Here is a 12925-nt window from a genome sequence, read left to right as displayed (position 1 = left end):
TTGGAAGTGAAAACAATGGGGCCAGTTGGACTGAAGGGGGCCTGCAGGGCACAGGCACTGCAAATAGATGGAAAAAGCTGATACCTGGTGGGAGTCTGCACACACAAATCATTATGCATGGCAAGTGAGAGGAGCCGTTTATTGTAATTTTGCCATTACTCAAGCAGGTGCTGCTTCTTGTCTAGTGTGGGCGTTAATGGAGCTGGCGGTGACGACTCGCTTTTGTTGTTGCAGATGAATTCACTAATGTAATTTTATAAGAGAATTAATAACTTCTCAAGACCGTGGCTTTTTCCAGCTCTATTGTTTGGGCTCATCTGATATTTGTATTAGTGCTAAAACGTGTTTTCTGGCATCAAGATGCAAAATGTTTGTAATAAATCTGATGTATTTTAGTTAAATGGTGAAAGAATAAACCATTTATTCTTAGTTTTAGTATTATTAAAGCTAATACTAATTTATTAGTTTGATTAAACTAATACCATTGTATTAGTTTTATCAATTTAAATTCTGCTTCTGGAATAAAGATGTTTAATAAAACCTTTAAAGTGTGGTGAAGAAGTTATTTGCTTATTTAAAAAAAAAAAAACCTGTAATACCTCATAACCCTTGGTTATTATTGTGCAATATTTAACTACAGGCAAACATCTGTCCAAAGATCTGTTTCTATAATGTATGATAGGGACTTTAATCTGGTTCTTGACAATATCAAAGAAAATTATGAAGTCAAGTGGAGTTGTAGATTCTCTATTATTGTTAGTATCTTACATGTCATGATAATTGACATGCATGAAAGTTTATTCCAGTAGTTGATGAATTTATGTTCCCTGAATAGTTGACGTTTCACTGAATTTAATGAGTAGTGCTTTTCATTTCTTTAATTGCAGAAAATTAAAGTCGGAATTTATCTTTTGTTTTTCAGTGGCTCTAATCCTCTTCTGTATTTCTGTCATTGTTTTCATAGTTTTTAAAAAATTACGCTTTTTATCTAAGATACTAAAATATTTTACCCTGGAACAGGGCAGCCACTAACAAAAAGGATGACTCAATTAAGTGAGTCTGCTGCATGTCATGCCTGTTCAGTCGGGGATCCTTGTAGGCTTCCATCTCTCCACAATCATGTTGTCAGCTCAAATCTTTTCACTCCAGCTTCTCATCTTTTTTCCGTTTCTAGCCGCTGCAGAAGCAGAAGCCGCTCTCCAGCCAGCTGCTCGCCTCGCAGGCAGATGGGGACCTTCTCCTGGCGGCCCTGAGGCGGTTTCTCTCCGCGCGTCTCGCTCTGCACAGCGCTAGGATGAAGCAGGAAGCTGCCTCTCCTCGGCTCAGGCCCTTCTACAACAGCGGCGTAGAAAATCCCGGGTTCAAGAAGGAGACGCCACAGTCCAGGCTGGTGAAGACGGGAAGTCCTTCTGCAGCTTCAGCCAAGGAGCCGCTCACATCTGTGGATGGTGTGTGTCTTAAACGCTTTACATTTAATCAAAAAGAGTACAAAGAGAATACATAGAGTTAAATTTGGAAGTTAACGGACAAAACTGGAGAGCAGATTTATAAGCTTCTCTTTAATCTGAGGGAAGTTTATGTGAAAACCACAGGACTGTTTAACTGTGGAAGAGGATTAGGGGCACTGGAAAAAAGAAATCTGACTTTAATATCTTCTAAGATCAAAATCTGACTTTTAATCTTTTGATCTCAGAAGATTAGACAGGATTCTGAGATTAAAGTCTGAATTTTGACATTAAAGTCAGGATTCTGAGTAAAAAAGTCATATTTTTACATTTTATTTTTTCCAGTGGCTCTAATCCTCTTGTAGATTAACATATTTTTAGTTTCAGGAAATCAATTAGTTGTTGTTTTGCCAACACGCAGCATTCCCTGATGGTGGAACATTGAACTGAAGGACATCTCCCCCAAACTCCCCATCATATGTAAATGATCATCTTTTGTTCAGTGCAGCTTTCTGCTGGAACCCAGCTGAGAGTGCAGCTGTACCAACACAGCACAACGTCTCTGAAATGAATGAGGAAGCAAAAATGTCTTCCACTGTGCTGCCGTCACTCTCTACACTGTTATAGCAACATTATGCGCTCTCAGCATGATGCTGCACATTTCCTTAGCTGGAAAAAAAATCTCTGTCTAAAATCCATTTAGTATTTCTCCAAGCCTCTCTGCTGTTTCAAATAAAATCTTCAGAAAATGCAGATGTGATCATAGAAATCTTCTGGTTGAATTCCATATAAAAACCATGCCTCATTCAAATTCAAATTCTAGTTTATTGTTCTTCTCAACCTTTCTGTTTGACTTTATGTGTACAACTAAGCTTCCAATACGGCAAGCATTTGTTGGTCATTTGAATGCAGTCTTCACCTCTTGTAAATAAAGTCAAAGTAATCAAAGGATGACTCTGTAGAAACATCCTTAACTTAAACATTAAATTTGTTCTGGGTAAATTATTTTATTTACTTGGTTTAACCTTGTCAGACAGTCTCGAAGTATTTAGATCTGTTTCTATAGACACCCATATATTCTACTTGGCTGACAAAGACACAATATACACACACCAAAAAATAAATCAGGCCAAAATTAGACAAAATATTGACAAAAAACCTGTTACCTGAATATTTAAATGCTCAGTAAAATATTTGTTGTAAATTCAGTTTAAGGTTCAGATGGATCAACATTCCTAATCATTTTCATTTATAGAGACTATAAATGTTTACACATTTATGCAGTTAAAACTTTTTGAAACTTCATGAATTGATCATATTATTTTTAAGCAATATTCCAAACGGATTTGTAAAACGAGAAAGCAAATGCAACTTAAAAGACATTGAGATTTTCAAAAAAAATTAGATTCAGAATGGCGATGACGGTGTCAGTTTATGCAACTATCTATAAATCTATTTCTGCATTTAGAAAAAATTTGAAAGCCGTTATGAAAAAGCAATATGGCATTGAATAAGCTGATGTCTTGTGTATCTTTTTCTTTCTTTGTATGTATTTCTTGTGTTATTTGAAGTTTCTGTAATAGTCTGAACTTAAAAACTAATTTTCTTTTTGTGAATAGGTGGCAGATATAAGTTTATTCTTCTTTCTGCTCCTCTCATTCAAGTTTTCTTTTGTTACATGAATTATTCATATTTATTGAGTTAATGAAATTTTAAAAAGGGGTAAAATAAGGTGTTTTGTTGTTGGCTGTAGCTTTGAAATAAACCAAACCTCTAGTTAAGTTGGAACATGTTTTGTACGTGTTATGAGGCTGTGTCTCCTCTGCAGAGCGGTTCATAGAGAAGGTGGTGAAGAACGTGGGCAGACAGCATGTGGACGTGGACAGCCTGACGCCGCAGGACCTGAGCCAGCTCTCCAGCCTGATCGCCGACGCTCTAGTGGTGGTGGACCAAGACCAGGGACCGGACCGGCCTCTGAGCCGGGATCGAGGGCCCGGACTCAGAGACCTGGAGGGAGAGCAGAGCGACTCGAGTCAGGAGGCTTCCAGAGCTGAGGAGGATGAAGTGCTGCTGCAGAACGTTCCCACTCTGAACCCTGAGCCTCAGGAAAGCACGCCGTTACCACTGGCATTGCTTCAAGGTACATTTTACTATATTCACTTCTGTTTTAACATCATACAGCACTAAAGGAATGTTTGAAAGCTTGTTTCCAATCAAAAAATAAAAATTAGTGTGGAAGCAAAGACGGTTTTCATCCAGAGCAGAACATAAACAGTCTGTTAATGGCTGTTTGCCGAACGAGGCCATTAGGTCTAAAAGTGCTTCCATAATGGCTGCAACTATAAAGCTCATTTAACATGGAGGGAATAAATGTTGTTTACTTAAATATTACAGCTTGGCTTGCTGAGTATCTAAATGATAATCATTTACATTTTGGGTTTTTTTTTTAGGACAAAGCTAAAATCTGGTTTAAACAAATGCATTTTGAAGTATTAATTTTTGTGTAAAAACCATATTCACATATTTTAATTTTCTTGAAAACAATTTGTTTCTCCCAACAGAACGGCACACAGATGCAGCGGATGATCTGGTAAGCAATCAGAACCTGCGATGTCCTTCAACCTTACAGAAAACTGTAAATGTTTTTTGCATGGCTGGAATGTTAAATTAAAAACTAATAACTGAAGAAACATGGCAGTCCTTTCAGAGGCTGATTATATTTTATGGAAAATCTACAAAGTCTAGTTTTGTACATCTTGTCTAAATATCTGCGTGTCAGACGGTGTCGAGCTCTGCATGGATTTTGTCATTATCTAGATTTTCAGTGTTGCTTATTGTCAAATAAAAACATTTGAATCTGATTTGACAAGTCTTACCTACAAGTGCTGACAGGAGAAGTCATGCTGTGGGAACATGAAGTGTTGTAGCAGTTTGAGTTCAATCCAGACAGTCTGCTTCTTCCTGTCGATCCTCAGCACATTCTGAGTTCGTCAGATTAGATTTCGGATTGCTTAAAGACGGAACGAAAGTGGATTTTGGTTCCAGTGTTTCTGCTGTTGTGACATTCAGTTCCTGACAAGACGAACAATTAGCCTGAAGTCAGGACCTGCAGAATAATGGCGCATTGTAATGGCGATCAGTACGGACACTGACAGGTTAGCTTTTAATTCGATTCCAGCAATTATCTCATCACACCTGTAGCTGCAGACTGCCAACACGTTAACATCGACAGAACTCACAGCTGTTAAACAGTCTCAACCAAAGATCCAAAGATATGTCACGGAAAAATACAAAAGAATAAATCGAGTGTTTGAAGTTTAGGGACCAGAAACTTCTGGAGTTTAAAAGGTTTTTAAATGCTTTCAGGAAGAACAGTTTTGGTATTTAACGGTAAATGTTTTAAATCAGTATCTGGTCAGGATTCAGACCTTTAAATCAATACTGTATCGGGGACTGATGGCAGTCAATTTACCCCATAACAATCAATCAAATACTGAAATTTAACTTTATCACAATACAGTTCTGTACAGTATTTTCTACTTCTATAAATATTTACAGTTGGATTTAAGGTCCAAATGTATTTTTACTCGACATTATTTGTCATATTTGTATAGAAATAAGTGTTGATCAAATGTAGTTTCTGTTTTTTTCTGTGATTTTTTTCACTCTTAGAATTTAGACTGACCTTATCAGATGTTCTTTGGGTTTTTTACTCTCTCTCAAGGATTTGAACTTAAGAATCAGTTTTATGAATTTCAGTTTTTCTTTTAAGCAACTTCACTTAGTAGCTGATGAATCAAAGATGTTTTTGCACCATAAAGTGCATAAATGTTTTTTATCCTCAAGGTCTTTGTTGGCTGCAGACTATCACAAAGAAATTTTTATTTTTCTTTCTTTATTTTGCTGAATTTATAAAATAAATTCAGAATTTCAGAATTTAAAATAATAGCTCATCAATTTTTTTTAAGTTATGGATGACTTAATGTTACAACTTGATTAAAATAAGTACAAAAAAGTACTTATGTTTTTCATTCAAATTATCAAATTTATTTAAAAACAAAAAGAAACAATTTACTTTATAAATTCTACAACTCAGAGAGAATCACAGAGGAAGACTTTTGCATTGTTTTAAGGACAAAGGGGCTTACTTTGTGATTATTTACTCACATTCTGCCCACATTATTCTGAATTTTGCAGTTTTTTGTAAAAAACCAAACCATAACAAAAACCCACCAAATTATTAAGGGGGGCTAAAGAATACTTTAGAGGGGATTCAGCCCCCCTTAGAATCGGCGTAGTGACGCCACTGGATTGTACAAAGAGAAATTTTCAAGTTTTAATTGCATGACTTTATTTAATTTTATTCACCCAATAGAAATGTCCTTGTATCTTCCCTCCAGGCTCAGAGCAACAGCCTCTTCAACAAACTCCTGGCCTACCTGGACAAATCCTCTCTTTCCGATCCTTCGTCAGTCAGAAGCCGCTACGACGTCGCGGCGGCGGCCCCCAGGAGCCGGCAGGTGGGCCTGGAGAACGTCCAAAGTCACACCAGCGAGGCAGCAGTGGCGGTGCAGAAGAAGGACACCACCCAGTCGGTGGAGGAGGTATCAGAGGTTGCTGGCTGGATCAAGGAGGTGGTGCCTCCGCCCGCCTCGCTCGTCTACGAGGAGCCGCACAAGAAGACGATTCACGCGCCGGAGCTGCAGCTGGACGTCAAAACGGACAGGAAGAAGCCGGACGACGACGTTTTCGGCTACGTCATCACAGACACGGAGTGAGTAATGAGTTACACAGATCATCCAAATATAAGAGATGATGAGCATCTTCTTCCAGAGAGACTTCTGTTCTGTTTATTGTGAAGTGCTAAGAATCGAAATTGCAAATACTGAGTTGAAGATAACTTTCATCCTTGGTCAGTGTGACATTTTCTTTTAATTCACTGGTGTCAAGATTGTTTATAATCTGTGGTTTGGAAAAAAGTGTTTGAAGTTAATTTTCTTATCCATGTTTCCCATGTTTTACTTTTTTAAACATCAGAACATGTGCTGCATACACGTGAGTGAGTTGCATTGATTACTTTATGGCTGAAGTTTTAGACCGAAGGTTTGTTGAAATCCTTGGTCTTGTGTTTCTGCTGCTGCAGGTGCAGCCCTCAAGGTCTTGGTGGCGTGCGTCTTTCCATCTTTTCATCTTATTACCTTCATTCAAAGCTATTAAGCAGAAAATCCATAAATGTTGTGTTGGAGGTCACAGCCAAAGATTCACACTGAAAACACAATGAGCAGGACCTTCTTCCTTCACCCTGCTCCATCTTATAAAACTGATCATTGTGTTATAAGTTCAGTGTTTACTCTAATCTCAGTCCATTCAATTTTACTTAGAAGTCCCAGTTTTGCTCTAAAGCTGAATAAGCCTTTGTGTTGCGTAAAAAGAAACAACATACAGATGTTCTTATGCCTTAACATTTGACAAACAGAAGTGCAGTATCTACACTCTGGGCTTTCTTCCTCTTCATGGTCTTTTCTTTACTCTGTGGTTCCTTCATATGCACATAAAAAGCTCTGTTAGACTCATGTTCAGTCATTCCATTTTTCTAAGTGAAGTTTTGATGTTAATACTTTTTTTTTTTTTTTCCATTTTTTTCTCCAAAGAGTTTTTGCGGCGCTAGTGGCTTGTATTTTTTGTGACAGTAGGCAGACAGGAAAGAGGGGGGAAGACATGCGGCAAAGGTCGCCGGGACCGGGAGTCGAACCCGCGATGTCCGCGTCGAGGACCAAACGTGACCTCCAAACGTGGGGCGTGCTAAACCCCTGCGCCACCACAACCAAGCCCCTTGATGTTAATACTTAAAATATTATTGATATTTTATATTTACAACTACAGGAAGACACAGAAAAGCCGTTTTACCTTCTAGTTAGCAGAAGGTCCAGTTTCTTCTCCAGGGCAGATGTCAACATCTTTAGAGTATTTTACACATTTCTCTCTCCAATCCTTCCTTATTCACTTCTGCTTCTCTTGACCTTTGCAAGTAACATGTCTGAAATTCAAATGTTAACATGAACCAAAGTCCCTTGCAATTCACTAGTGAGAAAATGTAGAGGTTAATATATGTGAAGCATATAACTGAATGATTTCCAGTAGGGCTGCATGATCTTACAGTGACATAAATATTGCAAAATCAATATTGGGAACAATATATGCCTGCTTTCGTCTGTGTTTCCATTACTGTGACCTTTAGCATCTTGGCAATGTCATTTGTGTCCAGTGTGAGCATCTTGACCCATGAGAATCGATATAATTGGTTAAATATTACATTGGCATATAAAATGTAAGTTCAAAACACCTGGAATATATTAGTGAAGAATTATTAGACTCCAAACAGTCTAGCGATATGAATTGTGCCGCCGTATTTATTCTGTATTTCTTCCATTGACAAAAGTATGATTGAAAACCAGTTTGACTACAGACTGCTGCTGGGAGACCAATCCTAAACTTTATTCTCTCCATTCACTAGAAAAATCGGTCAAATAATGCAAAGATTTGAGAACTACTGAATTAGACTGAATGGATTTGCTGTTATGGATCAGACACTGATACCGATCTAGAATTTTTTTCCATATCAGGACCGATACAGATACTAACATCAAATCTGTGTTCTTATACCTAAAATGGAGAATACCTTTATGTTAGAAAGTGTGCATTGAAATTGATCAAAGCTCCTAAGTGTGAGGGGAACCCCCTGTAGTCTGAGTGTGGTTTCTCAGACGGATCACGACACGGCCCACAGTGTGGCGTGGAGCTGACGTCTCTGTAGCAGCTGTCAGCTCTCTGCATCTGCAGGCAGCAGCAGTGATCACCGATGTCAGCTCAGAGGCTGCTGCTCTGCACGACGCCACACTGACTCATAGCATGTGGGCTGGCGGAGCTGCTGTCTGCTTTCCAGGCTCAGGGAAGAGAAATCGAACAAAATCAGGTTTTCTGTCAGCAGTAAGTCTGACACAATCCACCATATTCTATGAACTGGTTTACTTAGGCGTACAGCTGCTTTTTCCCACTGTTAGTTTATTTTCAGCGCAATTTCTGGACAATAAATTCATCCTTAAATGTTTTTGATATTAGTGTCAGAGGGATCGGAGCATGAGATCATCTTGTGCTTACATGAGGAAGAAAACCTTGAACAGCAGGTCTGTAAATCACCAGTTGCTGCGCTGAAAAACATAACTTCTCAAAATTTACAGCAAGTCTCTGACCTGTTTGCAAAAAGATGATGCGACCTGGAGGTATCTACAGGTTCTTTCTCAGTTTGAAGTCAGCTGAACCAGAAAGGGGGGCTGGAGGTGGGGTCAGATGAGGTCACGGCACATAGGAAGCAATTAGTTTAGAGCTGGGATATTGATCTTTAATCAGGTCTCCCATCCACACCACACAAACACACATAAAACAAACTCTCTGCTTGTTCCGCCGGCCTTCTGCACACACTCAGACTGGTTCAATGGACTTTTTAATGACTTGAGCCTTATTGTGTAAGATTGTTTCCACTTCGGTGAGATGTCAGTGGGTTTACACTGTACAGAAATGCTACAAGTTTTCTTCAGATTTGGAGCACTTTTATGTAAACATGCACCGATCTGAAAATTCGGACCAATATCTTAATATTGAATGTTGGTAGGTAGGTAACATTTCAACACCGTGAAAAAATAATCACACAACTGACATCACTTGTTTCCTTCATCACCTCTCCCTCCTGAAACACAAACAACAAGATGAAAATGTCAATTAATGTCAGCCAGGTTTTACTTATTGTGTCAAAGTGTTTGTATTTAAGTTGTTCTCTCTCTTTAAAAACAAAATGTTAAATATTCACCACCGGCAACTAGATTGAATTGAACTTATAAGAGCAGAACAATGAATAACATTACACCCACCTTTATTCATTTAAAGCTTAGTTTATAAGAAAGCTTTAAATGGACCACTGTAGACCATTAAAAAATGTAAAGAAGTTTTAAGATTAATCTCAGAAATTTTCTACAACAAAAACATGAACATTTGTTTCAAAAGTCAAATGTTTTCAAATGTTCAAAATTTCTGAGACTTTCTCAGAAAAGAAGCTAAAAAAACTTGTTTTTCTACAATTTCTTTTAACTTGGTGATATCTTTTTTACTTATTTTTATTTACATTGACTCTGATATGCTGCTGTATATTTGTAATGTAAGGCTTGAAGTTATATATTCAGATTTTTAATCCAGAATTATCTTTTATAAATTGCCATCTAATGCAGCATTAAACTGGGAATGCATGATGAAATAACTAAAAACTTGTCATTTCTAGCAGAAGTGTCACACATATTTTTTTCAGTTTGTTTTTATTAATGTTTTTTTTTTGTACTTAAGTTAAACCTCAAAGGAAATTTGATCAGATTTGGCTCATAGAAATGACATTCTGTATGTGAACCAAAATAAGAGCAGCAGCTGGTGTTCAGTGAAAGTTCAATGATGCAAAAATGTTCAACTTCAAATATAAAATGCAACCCCATGTTATCAGGGTGTAGTTTTTACAAGATGGTCCTCAGTAACACGAGGTGACGGTGCCCCTCATTTACTCATCATTTTGCTTTCATCAAGAGACGTACAATCAAAGTTTAGGGACTAAAAGTTGCATTAATAAATGTCATTGGGCAGAAATGTCCACCAAAAATATACCGTCTAGAAAAGCCAATCAAATTGCAGGATGAAGGTTTTTATTTTCCATACAGTGGAGGTCAGACCGTCTGCCGTCGACCCACTCTGTGCACCCCACAGGTCGCGCCGCATTCTTATTTTTGTTGCAGTCAGACCTGCTTCATTTGTGTTTGGGTCCTGACTGTGTCATCTGTTGTCAGAACAAACTGAAAAGAGACGGACATAAAATGAGGAGGTGATAACAAGCTTTCTGTCTTTGACCTTCCTCGCCTCCTCTGTATTCACCACACAGCGCTCCCACTTCCCCACCTTGCACCTTTTCTGACCTCCTTTCCTGCAAAAGTCAAATCTGTCAGCAAGTTCTTCCTAACTTCCATCACTGGATCCAACTTAATAGCGATGTGAGATGTTTTTTTTTTTTTGTTGCTCATGTCTTCGCTTATTAGTTCTTCTATTTTCTTCCATTTCTACCTGCAAGTAGAATAATAAAAATAGATCAGGTTCAACATTCTTTTGGTATATTCCTTTTATAATTATAAAAACATTACTGCTGTGATGTGTCAATAAAAATATTGATCACTGTTAATTTACTTCTTTGTGAAAAGAGGAAACTATTTTTTTTTGTTTGTTCTCTGATGTCCATCTTTTCGTCACCCGCAGTCGGCTGCAGACAGACGAAGGCCTTCACCTGATGGAGATCTTGGCTCATCGGGCAAATATCCAGATGACAGATTTCGCTGAGCTCTTGTACGTATCTTCTTCTTTTAAACTCATCATTCAGTAGTTAAATGCAGCTGTTTCCATCCTTCCTACTGGTTTTACTGGTGTTTGGTCATATAAAAATATTTGCTTCAGAGTGTGAGGTTTATACAAACTGCCACAAATTTTGGCAATACATTATTTTCTTCTAAGGTGAACTGATTACGCTTGTTAGTTTAAATACATACATAATTTTCCAAATTAGATTATGTAAAAAAAGTGTTGTTTTTTTTTTTATATATATAGAAAAAAAATAGGTCAGTTTCTGAAATAAACTGAGTTTTAAATGCCTGGCCTGGCGTACCTACTACAACGTTTTCATTGGCGCCACATCCTGTCATGGGGACGGACATTTTATCCTAAATGTCTCCAATGTTTAGTCGGGGCTTTAGATTATAAGCAACCTTGGAAATTAAAATTAAGAAGTCCTCTATGAAATTCAACCCCAATTAAGACACTTTTTGCATTTATTTAGCATTAGCTTAACATTCTGTTAAAATAACTGCCACCCTATGAAATATTACTTTTGCCATTAATTGATTAAAAGATTTGATCAGATCAGTCACACTCCACCACTGTGATTAATAACTATTGATCACTACGCTTCACTTTGTAAGCTTGAAATGTAACATTTTTTCTTTTTTCATAAAATGTTTTATCTCAAACCAAACAAATCAGCTTTTCAGGTTTGTGTCTTCTGGAAGGTTTAAAAGAAGTCACTTTTCCAAAGGCAATTAAAAATGTTGGTTATAAACTGCTTGTGCTTTGGTGGAAGGAAAACGTTTCAAAGTCAAATTTGCCGCTGCACTCACCACTCTGACTCTCTTCGCTTGTCTTTTCGTTCACATTTGTGACTCTGCATTGCTGACCGCAGTACAAGACGGTGTACCACGCTGGTTTGACCCAGGATCTCTCTGCAGGGCAGAGGCTTTTTCTGTGATTAATCTGCATTATGTAACATTAACACGTTAAGTTTTTCAGATTAATCACATTTTAACATTAACAGCCTGATTAGTTACATGTCGAACATTTTTCCTCCTGTTCTGTGGAAATTTTAAGCGCTTTTGGTTCCAGCTGGTTGATGCCTTTTGCCAGATCAGCTCGAAATAATGGAGTGTAAAAGTGCCTATAAAAAGATCAAAAACAAAAAAACATCTAAAATGATGGTTACATACTCTACGTTTTGAGGAACATCATTTAGATTATATATTTCTACTGTCTTTGTCTGGTCTTAGAGTTTTTTCTTCACACATTTAGCAAGCAAACTAATCCTGATAAGCTTAGTCAATAGTTTCCAGTGAACCATTTAATATAGATCATCTCTTAAGGCAACAAAAGTTTAATTGACCACAATCACATTTTATTTGTAAATAAAGCCTTGACCTTCTTGAAGCTCACCGCACAATACCACTCACACCCCCCCACACACGCACACGCCCACAAACTACCAGAGAATGTCAGTGCCGCCTGTTTCTTATGGGAAACTAAAAATACGAGCCTCTAAAATGATTCTAATGTCCTCTTTGCCCTGAAATGTAACGGTGCCCGTGGGCATGAAGCCTTCCCAGCTGTCAGACTGCCAAAGCAGTTAAATAGAAATGAGAATTGCGTCAAGAGAAAACCTTCAATTCAGCAGCCATTTAAAATTACAACCAACTGTGTGCACAGACTAAAAAGAGCCCAGCATGGAAGCAGAGGTCTGGATGACTCATGGCGTCCATACTGCGCTTTGCTTTCCTGACCGTCTACCTGCAGGCCTGAGTGGGCGGCCCTCTTCCCAAAGGGGAGCATCACACAGTAACACTTTTCAAATGTTCTCCCCCATAAGAGATGAGTGGTGCCGGCTCCAGCATCCCCCCACACCCAGCATGTTGGATCACAGAGGGCAAACTGGTGGGATCAAAGCAGAGAGGCACAAGGCTTTAAAACCTGAAGTGAAGAAAGGAAAAGAAAGCAAGATGCAAACCAAGTGGACTTATTTTCCTTTCAACATTTCCCCCCTGCGCTGATGGGATGAGGACATGCTTGTGCATGCCGACGAG

At 38.2% G+C, this 12925-nt stretch overlaps 1 protein-coding gene across 1 annotated transcript in view; it reads left to right on the top strand.

Annotated features, from left to right (window-relative positions):
• Positions 1 to 12925, top strand: part of LOC102226630 (receptor-type tyrosine-protein phosphatase N2-like) — a 185846-nt gene that overhangs the window by 39017 nt on the left and 133904 nt on the right. The window contains exons 6-10 of the mRNA XM_023335461.1: positions 1175 to 1448; positions 3274 to 3585; positions 4007 to 4035; positions 5846 to 6219; positions 10785 to 10871. Coding sequence (XP_023191229.1) covers positions 1175 to 1448; positions 3274 to 3585; positions 4007 to 4035; positions 5846 to 6219; positions 10785 to 10871 — 1076 coding nt within the window. The remainder of the gene's footprint in view (positions 1 to 1174; positions 1449 to 3273; positions 3586 to 4006; positions 4036 to 5845; positions 6220 to 10784; positions 10872 to 12925) is intronic.

This window comes from Xiphophorus maculatus, chromosome 6 (genome assembly GCF_002775205.1).
Source record: "Xiphophorus maculatus strain JP 163 A chromosome 6, X_maculatus-5.0-male, whole genome shotgun sequence".
Taxonomy (NCBI): domain Eukaryota; kingdom Metazoa; phylum Chordata; class Actinopteri; order Cyprinodontiformes; family Poeciliidae; genus Xiphophorus; species Xiphophorus maculatus.
Note: the sequence above shows the minus strand (reverse complement) of the source record. Positions and strands in the feature narration are given on the sequence as shown.